Here is a 23,625-nt window from a genome sequence, read left to right as displayed (position 1 = left end):
GCATTTGATCCGGAGTCTGACCCAGAGTCAGAAGACACTGTGACAAGTGAAAGACTGCTGCAGGACGCCTGGCGCTTGGATAACGTTGTGGTCACTGAGATGATACACACACATGCAAATGAAACACAACCGTAGCGTGTAGCTTAGCGTGTAGCTGGCTATCACTAATGCTAAACGACAAAACAAGAACACAAAGACAGTTATATACGTATTTTTGGCACTGCTCCTTCGTTTAGGTGAAGTTTGGTGCTGTGTCCTGCTTTATATTGTTACTTTCAACGGTAGAAGAAGAAGAAGAACTACTCTCATTGGAGCTTCTGAGCGTATCGGTTGTACGGAGCTCAGCAGCTACAACAAGAGTAGTTCTTCTTCTACGGTTGAAAGTACGTCACTGGATGTGCCCGGACTAGGAGGCGCTGCTGTTTAGAGGAGTGGTGAAATTCACCAGTTACGTAACTAGTCAACAGAAGTGCTGTTCCGCTTCGTAGAGCTCAGGAAAACAATCAGACCCTGCGCTCTCAGCAGTGGCTGAACTGATTGTTATGGACTTTAGGGCTTTATAAACGAGGTAATGACGCAGATACACACAAAAATGCAGCGTTAATTGGCTGCGTATGTGTGTAATATGTCCTCTTTAATATGAATATCAATAAAGATAAATACAGAATAAATAACACTATTATAAAAGACATATTCCACATTTACATACATATTAACATATTAATACACATTGGTAATCATTTTTATGTTAAACAAAATAAAATGAATAAAAATATAACTTAATAATAATATAATCGAATTCTCCCTTCATTTAAATTATGTAAAGACTTTTACTTTGAAGTGCAGCCGGAAATGTGTTAACTCCACAGTGGGTGTTTTGACGTGTTTTTTTCGGCTGAGCGTCTCAGTGACGTCATCAGAGAGGAGGTTTACACCGACTCCTGCTCTCCTCCTTCTCTCCTCCTCCTGCTCTTGATCCTCCAGGATAAAAGCAGCAGCATCGTCAGCAGCAGCATCAGCAGCAGGAGATCAGCAGCGTCCTCCTCCTGCTTAACCTGGAGCTCCGCACCGTGAACTCTCCCGAGTCTGCAGCCGCAGACAGAGCACAGGAGCCCGGTCACACCAGAGGAGGTAGTCATGCTGGGCAGCAGGAAGAAAGCGGCTCCTGCGATGAAGAACGGAGGAGCCGGGACGTCCCAGTTAAAGGCCATCGATCCTCTGAGGAATCTCGGTAAGTGATCGAATATCGGTTCAGCTTCAGGAATCAATCACGTGATAAAATGTGATGAAAGAGAAAAACACGTTTTATCCCAACGTAAATAATATATATGTATATATATATATATATATATATATATATATATATATATATATATATACACACATATATATATATATATATATACACACACACACACACACACATATAAATGTATATACAGTGCTCAGCGTAAATGAGTACACCCCCTTCGAAAAGTACCATTTTAAACAATATCTCAATGAAAACAAAAACAATTTGCAAAATGTTGACAAGACTAAGTTTTATTTAACATCTGTTTAATTTATAACTTGAAAGTAAGGATAATAATATAACTTAGAGAACAAAATTTAATAGTTTTACTCAAATTGGGGTGATGCAAAAATGAGTACACCCCACTGAAAGTCTCTGTAGCAAGGCTAAATTTTAGACTACAAATGTCCAATTTAACAATACCACAGGTGAGTCTAACTATTCATCACACAGGTGTCCAGCAGACAGTTGACTATAAACCCCTTCCCATTTCATGTTGTTAGCAATGGCACCACATGGAAGAGAAATGTCTCAAGACTTGAGAAAGAAAATAATTTCTTTACACCACAAAGGTGAAGGCTACAAGAAGATCAGCAAAGCTTTACTTATCAGTCAGAATACTATAGCAAAAGTGGTAGAAAAATTTAAAAAAGATGGAACTGCAACCATCTCACAGAGACGTCCAGGTCGTCCACGGACGTTAACACCTCGACAGGAGCGTCTCCTGATGAGAAGGGTCAAAGAAAATCGGCATGCAAGTTCACTGCAGTTATCCAAGGAAGTAGAAAGCCAAACTGGGGTGACTATTTCCCGTGACACAATATGGCATACACTGCAGAGGAATGGCATGCATGGGTGCCGTCCCAACGGAAGCCTCTCCTAAAGCCCAGGCACATAAAAGCCCGCCTAGAGTTTGCCAGGGCCCATGCTGACAAAGATGAAGACTACTGGGACTCTGTACTTTGGAGTGATGAGACCAAGATAAATGTTTTTGGAACTGATGGCTTCAAAACTGTATGGCGTCGCAAAGATGAGGAATTCAAAGAAAAATGCATGGTGCCTACAGTGAAACATGGTGGTGGCAGTGTCCTTATGTGGGGTTGCATGAGTGCTGCTGGTGTCGGGGAGCTGCGTTTCATTGATGGCATCATGAATTCACAGATGTTTTGCTCTATACTGAAAGAAAAGATGCTACCATCACTCCGTGCCTTTGGTCGTCGCGCACTTTTCCAACATGACAATGATCCTAAACACACATCGAAGGCCACTGTTGGATTTCTGAAGAAGAACAGGGTAAAAGTGATTCCGTGGCCAAGTATGTCTCCTGATCTGAACCCAATTGAACACCTATGGGGAATTCTGAAGAGTTGAGGATTACTCTCCATCGAGCATCCAGTCTCTAAAAGAGATAATTCTTGAATGGAAAAAGATTGATGTAGCAAAATGTTTCCAACTTGTTTATTCCATGCCTAGAAGACTTGGTGCCGTCATTAAAAATCATGGAGGCCATACAAAGTACTAGGTTTAGTCGTTTTTGTTGTGGGGTGTACTCATTTTTGCATCGCCCTTATTTCAGTAAAACTGAAAAATGTGTAATCTAAGTTATGTTATTGAACTTATTTTCATGTTTTAAGTTTAACAGATGTTATATAAACTTATATATATTCAACATTTTGAAAATAGTTTTTGTGTTCATTGAGATATTGTTTAAAATAGTACTTTTCAAAGGGGGTGTATTCATTTACGCTGAGCACTGTATGTATACATATATATAAAAATATACATATATTGATACATACTGGCAACATATCCATCCAATATATACACACACATATACATATATACAGTCAGCTGTCAGTACAGTTCTTATGCATGTGCGATATAGATGTAATATATTACTGTATATACACAGTACATATATATGTGATATATATGAAAAACACATAACTAAAGCCACATTTAAGCTTTTTTATTTTATGATATTATAATAAAATAAATTATATAAAATATATAAATATATTTAAAGAAATCTTTCTAAAATATCAAATGATGAATGGAGTTCATGTTTGTCAAACAAAATGTTTCCAATGAATTAAGAACAGGTGGTGACACCACGGTGTTTCCTGTGTGTGTCGTCATGGCAACGCGCTGCCTGACTCACTGCTAAATTAAATAAGATAAAACAAAATAAGATAATCCTGTTTTAATCCAAAAGTGGGGATTTGCGTCGTCTTGTTTTGGGTTAGGGTTAGGGTATATATATACATATATATATATATTTTTATTTTTTTTAATGGAAAAATATTATATAAATATAAAAAAGTAGCATTTATTTATATTGTTTATTGTTTTTCTTGTTTTCTTGTTTATTGTTTAAAGGAAACAAAGATATTAAGTTTACGTACAAACAAGAGCAAAGAAAACTTCGAAAATTAAATCATAAAACCTGTTTTTAATCAGAAAACAGATTAAAAAACAGATTCATCTCATAATTATAGATCACTGAAGTGGTTAAATGTCGTTGCCCTAAATACAATTAAATAAAATACAGAGGAAATATAAAAATAGCGTTAGTGGTCCCAATGAAAACAGCTGTTAAACAGAGGAAATGTACAGAGATGAGTTTTACACAGCGAAGCGTGGATGAACGAGGCGTTCAGGGACACAGCGTGTGTGTGTGCGTGGCGTTTGTGGTCTCCTTCTCTAAAATAAGACATTATTTAGCAGCTGGTCAGTAAACGCAGACGTTTCCAGAAGAACAGGCTCAGAGACACATAATGTAAACACTGCTCCTCTGCTCACAACTGTGTTTACAGAAACCTCAGGTCAGTGTGTTTGAACACCATTTCCACTTCAACACAAAAAATGTGTTTTTAAGCTTGTCGTGTCGTTCGTCAGCAGCTGCAGAAAGTGTCACTTTTTGCACTTTGTTGTCTTTTTAAAAAAACGACCGTCTACGCTGTAAAGAAACGCAATAAATAAAACAAGTGTGAAAGAGAGTGGGCGGGCCTAAATATGATCCCTCGGGAACACCACGATTTAGATGACAGCTTTTAGATGAATATTTATCCGTGTGAAAGAGTTTGGGCAATAAAATGTGTGTCAAAATGGTCAGAGCTTTTCATATTGATGAAGTTGCCGGGTAAACCGCTCACTCCCCGACACCATAGAAAAAATCAGTGATCCAACGTCACAGAGACACAGGAGTTGTTGATCCACTGATGCCTCCATCAGTAAGTTAAATGTGTTGTATTATGAATTCGGCATTTGAATTATTTAATTTAGCCTTAACGCAGTGACACAAAGTGACCACACGAGGCAGCAGTAGACCAGCAGCTCCTGTGTCCCTGTGAGCTAAAATCGCTGGTTTTCTCAATGGACTTTGGTGTGGGAGAGTGAGTGGTTTACAAACTTCCGTTTCCTGTTTGTAAATGCTGAAAACAGTGAGATAAAGACATGAACATGTTTTTAAGATATCATAGACTTAAACTGACGTAGATTTTATTAGGTGTCTTTTGTTAAGTGGTTAAAAAAGTCAGTTTTTCCCTGTGTGTTTTCACTGAGCGTGAGTCTCTGTGACTTGAGTCAGAACCTCAAACAACCACAGCAGAGTGTGTTTTCTGTGTGTTTGGACTTTATCTCACATCGACGTCGCAGTGCAGCAGCAGCTGCTGGTCACACGCCTGCGTCTTTCATCACAGTGTGGAGGAGGTCAATCACTTTAATGAGGTCACAGCGTGTTTTTAAGACAAACACAGACAGTTTGCTCAGTCAATTCCTGATTTACAGTAGCTGCAGTGTGTGTGTGTGTACGTGTGTGTGTGTGTGTCAGTTTCAGTGTGACTTGAGCCGTTCCTCAACCCACAGAGCTCTTCTGTTCCAGCTGCTGAGTCAGCGTACGACTCAGCAGAATATGGAAAGGCGACAACATCGTACCACTTCTACTACACTGGATCCTTTTGCAGAGAGGAAGGAACTTGCTTTGGTTTTTTTTTTTTTTTTTTCGATGTGAGACACAGTCTAACAGCTGACTGGGCTGTGAGCGCCCCCTGCTGCTGAGAACCGGCCTGAGAAATGTAGGCTCGCTCTCAGTGAGAACACGGCTGCCAGTGGTGGACAAAAAGTTTCCATCAAATAAAGATGTGAACATGTTCTTAAGACATCACAGACTTAATATAAACAACATTTAATATCTTCTCCTAACGTATGTGCATGCATACATACATTATACACACATAATTCAGTGCATATAACAAGGTACGGAGCCACAGACTCCATTTGTATTTGTCCTCCCTTGATAGTAAACACGCAGATAAGTCACATTCCTCACATTCTCCTCGGTCACAGATTAAACTGCTGTTGCTGTGTCTTCAGTCACAGTGAAGTGATGTGTCTGTTTTATTGTTTTTAAAGGAGTTCAGGAGGATGAAGACGTGAAGAGGATGTTGCAGGGCTCCAGTATGGTCAAGGTATCTAAAAATAAAAAATAATACTTACTGATAGTTCACAGCTGTTAGAATTTAATCGCACTGAAATGTCCAGAGTGTAACAATTAATGGTGAGGCTGCAAATGACAACAAACAGAAAGGCTTTGACCTAAAATACATGCAAACTTCATATCGTTAGGCTACAATCTTAAAGCAATGATACACGTGTACAAACATGCTTATAGGTAATGTATTCATAGACTGCCGGTAAACCCCTGTAAATGTTTCACTCTGGAGCGCTAACAGTGTTTTATCATTCATAAATGCACCTTTTGTGAAATGTCGATATGCAGACGACTGTCTTTTCTATGCTGAAGTCTGATTTTGAGATTTCTTTGTTATTGTGTGATGTTATTGATTGATTATTGATGGTGTGTTTAGGTTCGCTCACCTCGCTGGCAGAAGAGACGGACGCTGAAGCTGCTGGAGGACGGCGTCACCGTCTGGTGTCAGTCCCACAAGACGTCCAGTCGAGCCAAAGAGCAGCAGTCGTGTGAGTGCATGTTTACACCGTGGCAACAAAGTCACATGATCGTTATTTTCATATATTTAAAATTTAAGAAAACAGCAAGATAAAACAAAACACGATGATTGATCAAAGGTTGAATCTGTGAATATATACTGAGAATCAATCATTCCTTTTGGTTATTTATTAAAAGTTTTTTTAATCAAGAATTGAAAAAAAAACCAACAAAAAACATAAATCTCTTGAATTATTGATGAATCAAAGGTTGAATCTGTGAATATATTTTTTTAAAAGCCCAGCGAGAGTGTGGCTACGTACGTTATGCTAACAATTCACATCATTGCATTATGGTTTTTAGTTCATGGATTTTTTTTGTATTTAAATATTTTCATTGGTTAACAAAGCTTTCACAATACAACAAGTTGCATAAATATTATATATAAATGTAGAAAATATCAATATAAAAGTAAAAACACAAACTGCAAAATGTGCATTTAACTCCGTCTTGTGACGCCTGCTTGGAGGTTTTTTAGGGGGATTTTAGTTGTTGTTTTTGTAAACATCGACAAAATCATTGTCTAAAACCATGTGGAGTCTTTTTCTTGTATATGAGGAGAAATTAGATTCTTATTCAAATGTTATCTGATGTACAATAACACACACACACACTAACACGCACACACACACAGATCTAATCATGTGGTAATTAAAGGCCGTGTCCTGCAGGGGGTGGAGGTCAAACCTGTGGGTTTTTTTATGGAGAGTCTTTAAGTCTTACAAACCAACCACAGTCTCCACGGCGACGCCCTCCATCCCATCATGTCCTATAATCTGACTGTTTCAACTACAGCAGCCCGGGAGGCCATGTTCGACCGAAAATAGATGAGCTCTATAATCAGGGTGTGACCCTTCAGATAGTGTGTGTGTGTGTAGGTAGCATTTAGCGTTGACATAAATAGACACGGTGCGTCCATGTTTCGCAAACCTGACTTCTGAGTGGGCGGAGCCTCTCAAAGGGATGATTTGAGCAGCTTGAAGGAGCTAAGTTTACATCGTTTCATGTACGGAGGCCCTGTGCGTCCATGTTATTACTTAAATATAGACATACACAAGCTGCTGAGTTGCAGAGTTTACTGTCGCAAGTTCACTGTAGAAACTAAAAATAGTTTCTTGTTTGAAATCATAACGTTAAATGTTTAGGTTCAACCTTTACAACATTTTTTTAACTTTTGAACTTTAAACAAAAGTCAAACAAAGATCCTTCAGGATGTCACAGTGTTTAGGATCCTTTAAATTCAACAAAAGACTGCGTCATTTTCCCAGAAAACAGAGTATGTCCTTACTGTCCTTACTCTCTCTGTATATATATGTACCATCACAATAAAGGAAAAACATGTAAACAACAGTAACAGCTGACCAGAACTCGGCTAGAAACTGCTAAATTGAGCTATCCTAAGCACAGCAAAAGTGTTTTAGCCGAGCTACAGGAGCATTTTCACTGTCCAATATAAAACATTTCATAACTGTAAAAAGCAAAACACGTCAACGACAGTATCAGCTGACGTTAGAACTTGGCTACAAACGACTAACTTGAGCTACAATGGTTACGTTTGTTAGCTGACATTGCTAGTTAGCAAATATGACATCTAAAACAAAATGTATGAAATAAAAAATGGTAGAGCGCTAAAATATTTCTTAGACCCCACTGTAAACTTGTAATAAATCTAAATCTAAAGAGTATACGTGCATACTGAAATACTCAGATACTCAGAAACTGCTAACTTGAGCTATGTCAGCTACAAGAAATTAGATTCTTATTCAAATGCTATCTGATGTGATAATCTCAGGGTTAAATTCATCTCTCCCGGTCCTAGACTCTCTGAGCCGTAATAAAAGAGTAGATTATAAGTGAATAGGATTAAAAAGCAGAGACTCTTCAGTCTAATCTGAATGTGTGGTCCACGCTAACATCAGCCTCTGAACCTCATAATGAAGCCACGTCTCGTCGTCTAATCGCAGGTTAGCGAGGACGAAAAAGACGTCAGCAGTTTCACTTCAGAGGAGTGAGGGTTTTTTTTCTTTAAAAAGACATTCCCTTTTGAAGCCGGGACAGGCGACATATCATGAAAACTTTTGCTCATAATGAATAAGTGAAGTTATATGAGATGAATCCACTTTAATCCAGAGTTCATGTTCTTATTTATTTACATGTGAACTTAACTTAAAGCTGCTTTATTTACCAAGTGTCCCCAGCGAGATAGAGACAGACTGTTTGGAATATCAGAGGACTAAAATAGAAAAGAGATAACGTTGTTTCCATTCTCACACACACACACACACACACAGTCTGTCTTGTTACCTCCACCAAAGACGTTCTGTTTTCATTGGCATGGGTTTATTTTGTAAGTTTGTTGTAACTTCCTGTCAATCAATCTAAATTTTCTGTAACGGGTAGGTGATCATCCAAGTATGTTCCCATTCAATTTTGTTGAGAATCCACCCACAGATGACGTCACAAACCGTGATCAAATTTTCAAATAATCCCACTCTCTTATAATGGGTGAAACTATCTATTTAACTAAACTAAAATGTCTCTGTCAAAACTCATAGGATTTGACCAAAATTTGATAGTGGCTTCTTAACAGATCAGGATGACTTTTGTCATGTCATGCTTACGTAAGACGGTCATTGCTACAAGCAGGCAAAGTTGTCCAAAGTACATTTTGCTCACATTAAATAAATTTGATTTAAAAACATTTTTCCCATCCAAGCTCTTGTATTTCATTGCACTAATGGATGCCACGGATCAATAAATCACCGCAGTAAGAATTTTATTGGTGACTAATGTTCCATTAACGTAATGAACAGTAAAAGGTTGGTGCAGAGAATGTGACGTGACTTCTCTGTTTCCCTCCATAGTCTCTATCATGGAGGTTGAGTGCGTCCGCGAGGGTTTCCACTCGGAGATGATGCAGCAGTTGAACGGTTCGGTTCCCGAGGGCCGGTGTCTGACGGTGGTCTTCAAAGGGCCTCGGAAAAGCCTGGATCTGCTCTGCCAGAGCCAGGAGGAGGCGCAGCAGTGGGCCCGCGGCATCCGGACGCTGCAAGGGAGAGTGGAGAACATGACCCAGAAGGAGAAACTCGACCAATATCCTGATTTATGTCCATGTGGAGTTAGTTTACACTGTAAAAAAGATCCAGTAAAGTCCAAACTGGAGTGACAGCATCTAATATGAACGTCTAAACTTGATGTTATTGTTGCTGTTTCCTTAACTGTGTCTGTGTCACCTGGATCCATGCTTACCTGAGTCGGGCCGATCAGAACCACGACGACAAGATGAGCTACGACGAAGTCCAGACACTGCTGCAGATGATCAACATTGATCTGAGCGATCAATACGCCCGCAGCCTCTTCCAGGTGAATGGACAAAAATCATCTAATATATTATATTTTTTAATTCTTTATTAATAAATAAGGTTCTACACATGTGTAAATGTGAGTGGAAATAAATAGAGATTACATTTTCTATTTTAATATTTATTTATTTAGTACATTTTATATTATTTTAAAATAGTTTTTCATATTCATTTGGTTAAATATTCTTCTTTATGGCTACGTAGGTAACAATAAAAAATTGTAATAAATATATATTTGATATCTAATAATTTTTTTATTTTATTTTATATTGTGAAATAAATTAGTGTCTATAAAGTGTCTAAACTGAAAGAGGGTTTGGTCAAATTTAAAACGCAGTATAATACTGAATACTGAAGATACCTGGTAAACTTTTAGTAATTATTATTTATATATATTGGATTATGCAAAAAAACTTTTAATCTGAAGAGGTTTGGATTATTTAAAGGTCAAAATGGAAAATATCGCAAATTATACTGAAGAAAATGTCTCTTGAATCTTTAAATACTAAAGTATAAAAATGTTTTGCATTTTATTTGCAAAATTAGCACATTAGAATTGTACTTAATTTATAGGAACCAATGTTATTGTTATCAACACGACTGTGTCAAATGAAGAGGTTAAGGCTAACGCTATAATACAAACCTCAAGCTAACTGCTAAGCCTCTCATCTTTTCTCATTACTTAGCTAACTATGAAGAAAGATTTCAATCTGAATTTAAGATAAAGCAAGAATACAAACCTCAAGCTAACTGCTAACCCTCCTTTTTTGTGTCAACTAGCTAAATGAAAAGGATTTATTTTTTTTCTAAATTGAAGCTAAAGCAAGAATACAAACCCTCAGCTACCTAATTCAGAGAGAATACTTTATTATATCGTGCTTCAACATTAATTAAAGCATTGGAAAAATAAACCTTAAAAACACATAGTATCTAAAAACTTCCATTAAAACACTCCCTTATTTAGTTAAATAGCAATACGGGTAAAGACGGACGATGCTGAAGTCCACCACATTGACTTTACTGACCGAGTATTTCCTTTATTTTTCTGTCAGAAATGTGACCGGTCCGCAGACGGCCGACTGGACCACGGAGAGATTGAGGTTTTCTGCCGGGAGCTGCTACGGCGACCAGAGATAGATGCCGTGTTTATCCGCTACTCTGCAAATGGCTGCGTGCTTTCCACCGTGGACCTGAGGGACTTCCTGAAGGACCAGGGGGAGGACGCTTCACTCATCCACGCCCAAAGCCTCATACTCTCATACGAACTTAACGAGTGGGGTACGAAGCTAAGTCACAAACATCTGCCAAAAGTACCAACATTAAAACTGACAACTTACTTTTAAAGTAGCAGTGCATAACTTCTAAGGATATTGTGATTATGCCAACTTGCTTTACTAGCGCTATGTACCGGTTGTGCTTCTTCCTTCCCTCTGTAGTCACAACATAAAATTAATTTCATGGAGACGCACTACTGCATTAAGCTTGTTGGTTTGCCAATGAATCATTCGTCTTGTACAAACTGCATTTTGACCAGAAACCGTCCGTCTCGTGTCCTTATTTTGTTTGTGCCTTTTGCCCAGCGCAGCCCAGAAGAACCAGTTCATGACGCCCAATGGCTTCACCATGTACATGCTGTCCAAGGAGAACTGGGTCTTTAACCCGGAACATTCTCGTGTTTACCAGGATATGAAGCGTCCACTGTCGCACTACTTCATCTCCTCGTCCCACAACACTTACCTCACGAAGGACCAGCTCACGGGGGAAAGCAGCACCGAGCCATACATCCGGTAAGCTACACACTACTCTGTTTTAAGTGCTGATGCCTCCACTGCAACAAATCTCTCACATAATTATTGTCTGGGTTGCCTTAGTTTGGAGGCCATGGTTAAACAAGTTTCCAGATGGTGACACTGTGGAGTCTCTTCACTACCTGAACGACCTTCACTGGTTGTGGCTGTGGAGGTAGATTGTGTTTTATATGGTGGGTGTAAATAGCTATTTCAGGTTGAGGCTCTGACTGGGCCACCCACAGAGTACTCCCTAAACTTTAAGAGTGGTACCTTTCATATTTTGCTGTGTACTTTGGACACTTGTCAGCCTGAGGTCTGGATCACTCTCAACCAGGTTTACACTCTGGGAAACTGATGTTTGGACTGGTTGCAAGGAACCTGGGGCCGAGGTATGCACTGCCTGTGAAAAACCAAGTCTTTATTGGACCTGTAATGTTTCTTTCCACTACAGCAACCACAGTGGAAACCCAGAAAAACAGGGTCAACAAATTGTCCTAAAAGAGGATTGCTCAGGGTCTTGTGGGTCATGCCAACATGGAAGGACTGTGAACTCAATTCTAGTTGATCGGGGAACTAACAGCGGCTGCAGAAGCTGGATGGATCCCAGTGAGTCACCATCTGGGGCATAGGTAATGGTAAATAAATAGGTGAGGATAGCAGGTTTAGATGAACGCATCACCTGAGTGATATTTGATTTGGCAAAGATTTATTTGATTCCCTTCCTGGCACAACCTTCCCATTTATCCAGGCTTGGGACTAGTACTAGAAGTACAGGTCAGTAGCTTAGGTCAATCTATGGAGAGCAATGGTGATCGGCCAAAGCGTGTTTATTTTAAAGTGGAAACTTACTAAACAAATGAAGAATGACATTTTTTTTCTTGGGTGCAAAAGGCTACCAAAAAGTCCTTGGGAACGGGAGTGGTTGCAGTCCACAGTTTCACCATTAGATGCCACTACTTCTTACACACTGGACCTACACAAGCTTTTGTTTGTCATATTTCCTCAGGGCTCTGATTCACGGATGTCGCTGTGTGGAGCTGGACTGCTGGGACGGAGATAAAGGAGAACCCGTCATCTACCATGGACACACACTCACCTCCAAAGTACCGTTCATCCAGGTCATTAAGACGATCAATGAGTACGCTTTTAAAGTGAGTACCCTACGAGTTAAGATTTTACCTCATGATAAACTTTTATGTGTGATAAGAGAGAAGATGATACCGGAGGTAGATTGGTAGGTCAGTCATTCAACCCCCAACTCCTCCGGTCAAATTAGATTTTTTCCCCTGACGTTGTACCTTCTCATCCAGGCGTCTCCATTCCCTCTGATCCTGTCCCTGGAGAACCACTGCTCTATAGAGCAGCAGGTGGTGATGGCCCAACACTTGCGATCCATCCTGGGTGACAAGCTTCTCACCAAACCGCTGAGAGATCGGGATTCTCAGAGCCTGCCCTGTCCAGAGGTAAGAAGACACATCTACATGTCATCAGAATGTCCACACACTCATCAGAGTTGGGTCAGTTCCTCAGGAACAAGTTACTACCACTGGTTATAAATCAGGCTTAAGCATATTTTATTGCTTGCATCTCCGCAGGATCTCAAAGGAAAAATCCTTGTGAAGGGGAAGAAGGAGCTCACAGTGGGGGACGGCTCATCCAGCACTTCTGACTTCAGCTCCTCAGATGAGGAAGCCAGCAAGAGCGAAGGCAAGGCCTGCGCAAAGAGACTGGACAAGAAGGTTCGTAGAAAAACAAAGTCAGGAGCCCTCTCTTGACTTTGTTCTGGGTGGTTTTAAGGGTTTTCTGCCCGTGTATGTGACTGGTTTTTTGGTGTGTGTGTCGTTTGCAGACTAGTGGGTCTAAGCTGAGTCCAGAATTGTCAGACCTGGTCGTCTACACTCGTAGTGTTCATTTTAAAAGCTTTGAACAAGCTGCCAAGAGCCCAGCTACTGAAATGTCGTCCTTCTCTGAAAGTGAAGCTCTCAGGCACATCAAGGACTCAGGTATGATGTTTGTCTGTGACGACTCTTCCATGTAGCCTTCTTGTGTTCCTACGTCACTCACTGTTGGGATGACGATTGCTTGGACTTTCCTTTTCCTAATCTGTGCCTTCCAGGGATGTATTTTGTGCGTCACAACAGTCACCAGCTCAGCAGGATCTACCCCTCGGGACAGCGCCTCCAGTCATCCAACTTCAACCCTCAGGAGATGTGGAATTCAGGGTGTCAGATTGGTGAGAGCTTCCATCTTCAAGTGGACTTCATAGACTTACCAGAAACCAATCCTTACATTCAACTTTTTAGTCCGACTGATGGTAAATGTAATTTCATGCTGCTTAAACAACTGTGCTGGGTTTTTTGCAGTTGCTTTGAACTTCCAGACTCCAGGTGAGCAGATGGACCTGAACCAAGGAAGGTTCCTGCAGAATGGTCAATGCGGGTACATCCTCAAACCCCCCTTCCTGTGCCAGCCTGATACCACTTTCAACCCGGAGAATGTTGGCGGAGGTCCCGGTCATGGTCCCTTACTCCTCTCTGTTCGGGTAAGATGACACCCCCTCCTCGGAAGCAATCAGAACTGGTGGAAATGCAGGTTCCTGGATTTCTAGGAACTCAGTAAACTTACAACCAATCTTATGGTGGATTTCCACCGGCACTACTCGCCTCGCCTCGCCATGGCACGGTTTAAGTAGTGTTTCCACTAGCCTAGTACCTGGTACCAGGTACTATTTTTAGTACCTGCTCAGGCGAAGTTCCAAGCGTGCTTAAAAGCGGGTACTATGTGATGATTGGTCAGACTGCCGGCCGCTGAGTCCCGTCACAGGAAGAGACCTCCCACACAAATCAAGCTGAAAAGCGCCGAACTGTAGATCACTTAAAACTACTTAACAATCCTAACAACGTGGGTTAATCTCTTAACAGGAGTCTTTTAAAGTGGATTGGTGTATTTAGGGACAACGCCGCTGATCGCGAGCCACAGACCGCTGCCGTTATAGTCTGTGGAGTAGGAGGCTGTACTCCAGAGACGTGTGGACAGAAATCAAGCCGAACAGTGCCGAATTGTAGATAAATTAACTACTTAACAATCCTAAAAACTTGGGTTAATCTCCAACAACTACAGAAGTGTGGTGTTCAAGATGTTCAAGATGGCGCTGCCCGAGCAGCTGCTGCTTACAATGGCTCTCCCTTCTTTCTTACTTTTTCTCCTTTTTTCTCCTTTTTTCTGGTGTGTTTCACGCTTTTTCCTTAAAATGGTCAAATCCTGCTGCCACCACGCGCAGAATGAGACCACTTTTATTACTTTTGCATTTTGTTTAATGCTCTTCTTGGCACTTTTGGGAACTCCGTCGGCAGACACGCTCAGCGGATCCGTTGTTTACACCAGGGATCAGCTGTTGGTGTTGCGCAACACCGCTCTCTCTCTCAACGCGGAATGGACAATTCCGATGGTTTTAAAGAGGAAGAGACGGGGCTGCAGAGCGGGTCGGAGGAAACAGGAGAGGAAACGTAGGTTCCGTCCTTTTATCCCATCTATCATCATGGGAAATGTCCGCTCCCTCGTGAACAAAACGGACGAGCTCGCGGCGCTGACCCGGCACCAGAGGGACTTCAGGGAGAGCAGCCTGCTGTGCTTCACGGAGACCTGGCTGACGGAGATGACCCCGGACTCTGTCGTTTCCCTGGAGGGGTTTAAGACGGTACGTGCGGACCGGAATGTGGCTGGGAAGAGGAGAGGCGGAGGAGTGGCGGTGTTTATTAACGAGAGATGGTGCGACCCCGCGCACGTCTCCATCAAAGTTTGCACAAAGGACAATGAGTTTGTTGCGGTGGGCATCCGCCCGTATTACATCCCGAGGGAGTTCTCACATGTGATTGTGTATACAGTCTACATCCCTCCCTCAGCCGATGCAGCCGCAGCATGTGAGAGGCTGCACAGCTCAGTGTCAGCACTGCAAACTGAACACCCAAACTCTCTCCTGCTCATAAATGGTGATTTCAACCATGCCTCGCTTTCCCCCTTTTTCCCCACGTTCACACAGTACGTGAAGTGCCACACCCGGGAGAACAAGACGCTGGACCTCTTATATGCAAATATAAAGGGTGCGTACACCTCCGCCCCCCTCCCCCCACTCGGCCGCTCTGATCACAACCTGATACGTCTGCGACCTGAATACACACCCGTGGTGAGGAGGCAGCCCGCACAGAAAAGAACTGTAATGATGTGGAATGAAGAAGCCAAGGAGAGGTTGAGAGACTGCTTCGAGACAACAATCTGGGAGACTTTCTCTGATGGAGATAACATCGACGGCTTCAATGACTGTTTCACAGATTACATAAAATTCTGTGAGGAGAACGTCAACCAACCCGCAGGGTGCGGTGCTTTGCCAACACCAAGCCATGGGTGACCCCTCAACTTCAAGTCCTGCTGAACAAGAAGAAGAGGGTGTTTGCTTCAGGGAGCAGAGAGGAGCTGAAAAAAGTCCAGCGGGAGCTCAAGCAGGCGATCAGGAAGGCTAAGGACGTCTACAAGAGGAAACTGGAGGAGCAGATGGGACAGAGCAGGACAAGGGATGTGTGGAGAGGCCTGAAGAACATCACAGGTCATGGACAGAGTGGAGCCAGAGTCACAGCCGGGGGGGACCAGCGATGGGCCACTGAACTGAATCAATACTTCAACCGATTCGATCAGGGCCCCCCTCCCCTCTCCACCTCTGCCCCCCACTCCTCACACGCCTGCTCTCCAGCGTCTACAGCCACCATCCACCAACCGTCCTCACCTCCAAAACACCTCACTCCAACACCCCACCCTCCACAGCCCCAGCTGCCCACCCCCCCTCAATCCCCCTCTCTGTGACAACTGAGCAGGTGAGGAGAGAACTGAGGCGACTGAAGATCAGGAAAGTTGTGGGACCAGATGGGATCAGCCCCAGACTGCTCAGGGACTGTGCTGACCAACTCTGTGAGGTGGTCGCGCACATCTTCAACCTGAGCCTCAGACTGGAGAAGGTCCCGGTCCTGTGGAAGACCTCCTGTGTGGTTCCAGTTCCTAAGACAGCGCACGCAAAGGAGCCGAGCCACTTCAGACCCGTCGCCCTGACCTCTCATCTGATGAAGACCATGGAGAGGCTGGTCCTCAGACATCTGCGCATGGTGGTGAGCTCCGTGATGGACCCGCTGCAGTTCGCCTACAGGCCGAAGATCGGGGTGGATGACGCCGTCATCTACCTGCAGCACCGGGCACTGACTCACCTGGAGGTCGCCGGGAGCGCTGTGAGAGTCGGAGTCTCTCACAGCGGAGTGTGCAGACCTCTACTCTGCACTTTCTTTGACTCTGTGGTGGCCTCTGCCATCCACTATGCTGTGGTTTGCTGGGGAGTGGGCAGCACGGACCGGGACAGGAAGAAACTGAACAGGCTGGTCAGGAGGGTCGGCTCTGTCCTGGGCTGCTCGCTGGAATCGGTGGAGGAGGTGGGACAGAGGAGGACGTTATCCAGTTATCCGTTATCCAGTGTCCTCCATCATGGAGAACACACTCCACCCACTGCATCTGACTGTGGAGGGGCTTGGCAGCTCCTTCAGTGGCAGGCTCCGGCACCCTCAGTGTAGGACAGAGTGCTACCGAAAGTCCTTCATCCCCACTGCTGTTCGGATATTTAACTCCTCGTAAATGTCCACTCACTTTCCCTGATAATACTCTATATTAGAGTGTAATTTTATCTTTTTTACTTTTTATCTTTTGGTAATTGTCTTACTATTGTATTGTATTGTATTGTATTTTTATTTTATCTTATTTTTATTTTTATTCTATATTTTTATTTTTATTCTATATTTTTATTTTTATTCTATATTTTTATTCTTATTTTTACTTTTATTCTATTCTCACCTTTCTTAACTGAGCTGTTGTGAATGTGTGTTTCCCCCCTGGGGGAGGAATAAAGTCATTCAATTCAAATTCAATAATGTCACTAGTCACTCGTGTGTGTTTGTGTGGGTGTATGTCGCGTATAAAACGAAGTCACCGCATTAAACAAGTCACCGGAGTTTCACTCAGCCGTGCTGTGATGACTCCGCCCACATTAAGTAGGTACTTTTTTGTAGTGGAGATGCAACCTAATCGTGCCGTGCCGTGTCGTGCCGAGGCGAGGCAAGGCGAGTAGAGCTGGTGGAAATGCGCCATTAGTGGACTACCTCTTTGGGATTTGCTTGAAAACAATAGCTAATGGTGTCATAGTGGTCTCAGGAGTGTTGTTAAAGTTGCTCGTCTCTGCTTTGCTCTGTAATGTCAACGAAACTAAGAGGGTCCTTGGTGTAATTTCAGGTTATTTCAGCTCAGCAGCTGCCTAAACCAGAATGGGACAAGCCCAGCTCCATTGTGGACCCTCAGGTGTGGGTGGAGATCCATGGCGCTCCAATAGACAACAACAAAAAGAAGACTAACCACGTTGACAACAACGGTAAATATCCCGCAGACAAATTACCTCTGAGCAAATAAACGAGTTCAGTCCCTGTAGGACATTTTTTTGCCACTTGTAAAAGACAAAAAAAAATTACTTCATAAAAAAAGTGTTGTTTCTTAATTTCAGGCTTTAATCCACGATGGGACTGTACCTTTAACTTCACCGTCCACGTCCCTGACTTGGCTCTGGTTCGCTTCTTGGTGGAAGACCATGACTACACCTCCAGCAATGACTTCTTGGGACAATTCACCCTCCCATTCACCAGTGTCCGCACAGGTGTGTTAACAAGATCTAGCTTGAGTTTCAAAACACCATTTGCTCTCTTTACCTTCTCTCTCTCTCTCATCTCTGCAGGTTATCGTCATGTCCGACTGCTCAAGTTGGACGGTTCTAACCTCTCGCCTGCTTCACTCTTTGTCCACATCGCCATTGGGCCGTGTCAGAGCAGTCCCTGCAAGTCGACAGCAAAATCCCCGGCCAGGTCTCGAGCCAAGCAGCTGTAGTCGCCTCCCTCTGCCCGGGCAACAAGAAGACACCATGGAAACCAGGCAATTTAAGACCCAAACCCAGACTCAGGCCCAGAGGACTTTCTGTAAAACTCAGAGGTTGTAAACTTGTCTCTTGAGTGCTGTAACACCATCAAAAACCTCTCCAAACCTTTGGGGACAGGAGGATGGCACAGCAGAGATTCTGGCCAGTGTTCAGACGGATATGCAGCTGGTTTCCAGGCCTTGGTCTCCAGACCTTGGTGGTGAGTAATCGAGACATAATCATGGAGGGAAAATCAAGTCTTCATTAGACAAAATCTGACAATCACTTGAATCTAGGGATGTCCCCATCCCCAAGTTATCGGATCAGAGCCAGCCGTTACTTTTGCAATCACCCCGATCGTTTACACTCCCCTGCGGGTTCTTCGTGTAGCTCAGCTGTGACTGTAGCAGAACTTTATTTGGTTCAGACTCAAAGTTGTGGACTATCGTTGAGCAGTTGCACGTTGCTCTAACCCGAGTTTATAACCATGTCACACATCAGTGTTGGTGCAGAATATCAACTTTTTTATGCCCTGGTATCCACCCACCTTTTCAGCTAACATCTAGAGAAGCAATATTTTCACCTTCTTAGTCACAGTTTAACGACGCGTTGTAAACAACCACGGTCAGTATGTTTACATGAAACGAAAACGAATTATTGCGCTAGTTTGGCAAAAACGGACAATAAAGGTTCTTTTGGGGCTACTGCTGAATCTTAGAACTCGGTGTAACCAATGGCCGATAATTTGACCCACATATTTAGTCGTTAAATTACATGTAATTTAGCAGACGCTTTTATCCAAAGCGACTTACAATGGAATTGAGTACAATCAGCCAGGGGTGGAGTCGAACTTGCGACCATGATGTCTTTCGCACACAGGGTACCGGTCTTAACCACTGAGCCACTTCACCCCCCAACTGATAAAATAATAAGACACAAAAATGTCACTAAACTTTGACCTGGAAATAACAGAAGAAGAAAAAGAGCAAGAAGAACTTGGATGAAATCCAGACCGGTACATTTTTCAGAGTGAAGAGAAAAGTCTGAAAAGGTTCCAGAAGTTCTTTGATGTTGCTCAACGTGCTAACACCTAGCTATCAGCTAAACTGCCCAGTATTACCAGCCTGAAAGGAGACACATCGCGTAGTGGAGGCAGACACGCATACTCTTATTTCGTCAAGTCCCCACTTATGCTTGTTTACTGGGAGAAGGAAGTGGAGCTACGAGTGCCGGTTTAGCCCCGCCCTCTTTCTCTGCACCGAGTCTGTTCTTACGCTCTAAACTTCAGTCAGGAGTATTATTTATTTTAATCTCTGTTATCTTTCAGAGTAAATCAGTATCAGGACTTGTGAGGGGCCAAAAACAAGCCGATCATTCCTCTTCAAAGCAGAAAGAATTTCCTTTTCTTTTTTATTTATTTATTTATTTATATATTTATATGGGTTTACTTTCAGAGCAAGACTGAATAATTTAATGTCAACTCAATAATCCAGACTGCAGGTGTCCATTTATAAACGTCCACAACCAAAGTCTTGTGCTAGAGTTTGTCCCATTTCTAACAGACAAGTCAAAATTTTTTCATTTATCTTATGTTTTCATTTGAATATTCAAACCTGCTGTGTGAGCTGAAGGAAATTTGTGAAGGTTAGATAATGTAAGACCTAAGTTTTCTATAAAAAACGGAAGAAGTTTAATCACATTAGGGGAATTGCATTTTCTTGGCGACGAGTGAACGTCTGTCAACGACGCCAATTTTTACTGCCTGAAAATTCTGTGCCAATGCTGACTCAATTTTAATAAATGAAGGGTATACGTATATATATACAGTATATATACACACATATGCTAACGATGCTCTGACAGAAGCTGCAGCCAAATCAGTTTGGACTCATTTGTCCGAGAAAGCTTGCGACTTCCCCTTAAGTCAGAGTTTACACTCGTGTACTTAAGATCACGTCTAACAAGAACATGATTTTAACTTGATTAAAACGTGATTAAAACTAATTTTACAAGCAAAACCTGTTTTAAAAGATTGTACATCAAAAAACAAAAACAATAACTAGCTCTTACTATCATATAAATAATCGTATGCTAATACTTTTATAATGTAGCCTTTTGTGTTTCATGTTCAAGTAAACATTTATAATAATTAATCACATAGCATTTTTTTATATACTATAGACTTTTGCTTCGCTGTTAGCTCGCTAGTTGAGACGTTCCATTTGTAGTCAGAACTTGGAAATTTCCGAGGTCATACGTGGGAACGCCCCCACCAATGGACTTAGATATCCAATTCAGAGCAACCCGACTTAGGTGCCGTCCCTCCCAATTCCCGACCTCCAAGTTCCGATATAAATGGAATGCAGTAAAACACGAATGTGATTCGTAGCAGAATTTTGTTTTTAATTAGTTATAAATTTGCTTCACTGTTGTTTACTTTGTGTTTAGATAATGTGTCAAAACTGACTGATTGTGTTTGTGCCAGTTTGTTACCGTCCCCTCGGCCCAAAAGACAGTGGTTCCCAAACACTGGGGTGGGACCCACAAATGGGTCGCGGGAGATTTTGAAGATTTATGTGTATACGTTTGAAAAAATGTGATGATTAATTTACCATGTATATACATACATTTCACTCAGTCAAGTTTCCACTATAAATGATCATGTTTAATGGTTTTATACAGATTTTATTTGAGAGAGTAATTTTATAAATTTTTTCGGTTCACAATTTGTTTATTTTAAACATTTGACATGAAGGACTGTGAATATTTTTCAATCGTATGACTTGAATCAGCACCGGGAGCTGGGAGATCAAACACCATGGGCGACGCGTGTGTGTGTCCCATGTGATCTGCACACAAGTGGACTGATGTTAGAATTGGTCACTAGTGACCTCTTGTGGTCAGGGTTTCAGTTGGACACCACGGGAAATACACGAGAAACAAGGACATGCTACCAAGAAGCCTCTGCCAAAATTTAACGTGGTGTTTTTGCACTTACATGTAAGAAGAAGTGTTTCAGACCAAATATGTTTTTTTTTGGAAATGTAGCAACGATATCAGCAACTCTAACTACAATTTTAATATATTGGTGTTGTTTTATTGACTTTTTTGTAACTGTTTGTGCCGCATTAGCTGCACGCTAAATTTAATCTGACGTCACTTATGTATCCAGGTAATAAACATATATACACACACGTTACCAAGTAGAAATGTACACAGTGACCTTTGTTAAGTTATTAAACTAAACCAGAACAAACTGAAGAACCTCATAATGTCATTGTTATTATGATGACATGTACTATTTAAGAGTGAAAAACTATAATAAAAGTAGAATTTCTGCCTTTTTATTTTCTCTTTTCTGTTCATTTGTATTTGTAATATGCAAGTTTAAGGTTATTTTTTTTTTTTACTCATATTCAGTTTTTAAATTACTGAATTCGCATTTTGACGAATAAACAAACGTATCATCGGCGTAGAGCTTTACATTTTGTGATTCTATGTGTACAAAATCTGCTTAGAAAATAGATACAATAGATGTATCAACATATTTGAAACTTAATAAAGATGAAAATGATTTGTGTTTTCTTCTGTGCCCAGTTTTTTGTTAAATTAAGTAAAACAGTGAATTGTATACATTGTCAAATATAAATCATATATATATGGATATATGTATAGCACTGTAAAAAATACTGTTGATTAAAGTTAAAAAAGTCTGTAATCACGATTTGGTATCACTCAACCAACTGACAATTGTATGAAAGTGTGGTTACTAACTTTAAAGTTTGAAGAACATGTTTTTTTACAGTGCTGGTGCAATAAAAAATTATTGTACAAACTAAAATATTAAATATATTAGCCTTTTGGATGAATTTAATTTACATTTCAACATTTAATTTTAGTGTCATTTATCAGTTTCTGAGAATAAAAATGCACAATAAGTTTAAACAAGTTCTTTTTTACAGTGCTGGTGCAGACTTAAAATGTAGGTTTAACAAATATATTGAATCTGTTAAATATAGGGCCAAAAAACCGGAGTCAGCCACAGAATTTCAATGTGAATTTTCTTCACATCTTATAAAAGTTGTACATTTTTATTGAACAATAATGACATCAACAATTTTTACAAACAAATTTGCCAAAAGTCCTGAACTTACAATTTTTGTAAAAATACAAAATATACATTTATGTAACTTGAGAACTTGAATTTTTTAAGTTCAAATCAAAACCGTGTTATCGACACGTGGCTTTAAGTGCATGCTTCGTTTTTGAACAAAACATTGACGCGATCACACGTTAGTAACAGTTCAGATGGATCTTAGTCATGCCGCGTATTTTGTCCGAGTTTGTGTCAGAAAATTAAAACAATTACGGAGAAGAAAAGAGCAAAAATAACATTTATAAAATGGCCGCTCAACCCAAGATTACTTACGGCAATGTCCTCATTGACTTTTTGGATCGTCCCAACATGTTTAACATGTTAGTCAACTTTCGTTCATGTATGTGAAACATTTAAAACAAAAAAATCACCTAATGAAAGCTTTTATTTCCCTATTTTCGTTAGCCCCTCCCACTTCCAATTTTGCTTGCTTTTTCATGACTATGAATAAATACTTGTTCACAGAAGCAAAATGGAAATCCTTGTGTGGTCATAACCACTGACTTGATTATTTATATTAGGAAAATGTTGTCCATTAAATTAAACCGAGGATAATTGTTGATGTGTTAGCATAAACACTGAACAGAACATCCAACAGTTTGTCCCATCAAAAAAACAGGCACATATTAAACGGGTACTGCAGTTCTAGTACACGATAAACGCATTACTTTATTAAACTGTACGGTGGATTTACAGTACGGTATTCTTGACTCAACATTCAATAGAGGCTTCCAGGTTTAGCCAGTTAGCACATAGCTCGCTCGTGTGACCTTGGGAGTTCTAAAACGGACTTTTCACTTCCTAATAAACCATTCCTAACAGCTACTTAGCAGTCCAAGCTTCCCTGAATGTTTGGAGCTTATTCACAGAGCTTTCATGGAAATCCTTAAGAGTGCTGAGAAACTGCCAAGGGTGGAGTGCACCCTCTTTCCCGATATCAACCACCTGTACCTTCGCACGGTGGGGCCTGACGAAAACTTGGTTACAGACCTACTAAACAAAGTTGAGGACATTTTAAACAAGAACACCG

The 23,625-nt window shown here is 41.2% G+C and overlaps 1 protein-coding gene across 1 annotated transcript; it reads left to right on the top strand.

The window, feature by feature from the left end:
- The first annotated feature begins 935 nt into the window (after positions 1-935).
- LOC131448601 (1-phosphatidylinositol 4,5-bisphosphate phosphodiesterase delta-3-A-like) lies at positions 936-22,013 on the top strand. Its single transcript, XM_058621203.1, has 16 exons — positions 936-1,231; positions 5,705-5,760; positions 6,160-6,271; positions 9,164-9,392; positions 9,533-9,662; positions 10,714-10,939; positions 11,247-11,448; positions 12,458-12,602; positions 12,762-12,914; positions 13,047-13,190; positions 13,301-13,454; positions 13,568-13,684; positions 13,815-13,993; positions 17,770-17,905; positions 18,035-18,184; positions 18,263-22,013. Exons 1-16 carry the CDS (start codon positions 1,138-1,140, stop codon positions 18,409-18,411), a joined length of 2,376 nt encoding a protein of 791 aa, XP_058477186.1. The 5' UTR covers positions 936-1,137; the 3' UTR covers positions 18,412-22,013.
- Positions 22,014-23,625: the final 1,612 nt, after the last annotated feature.

Source organism: Solea solea, chromosome 21, assembly GCF_958295425.1.
Source record: "Solea solea chromosome 21, fSolSol10.1, whole genome shotgun sequence".
NCBI lineage: Eukaryota > Metazoa > Chordata > Actinopteri > Pleuronectiformes > Soleidae > Solea > Solea solea.
This window is presented reverse-complemented; position numbering and strand designations above follow the sequence as displayed.

Excerpts from the sequence above, each read along its gene's own strand:
- LOC131448601 (XM_058621203.1), top strand. The coding sequence starts at position 1,138 with ATGCTGGGCAGCAGGAAGAAAGCGGCTCCTGCGATGAAGAACGGAGGA. Across the intron at positions 9,393-9,532 it reads CAGAAGGAGAAACTCGACCA|CTGGATCCATGCTTACCTGA; the intron begins ATATCCTGATTT and ends TGTCTGTGTCAC. Across the intron at positions 10,940-11,246 it reads ATACGAACTTAACGAGTGGG|CCCAGAAGAACCAGTTCATG; the intron begins GTACGAAGCTAA and ends TGCCCAGCGCAG.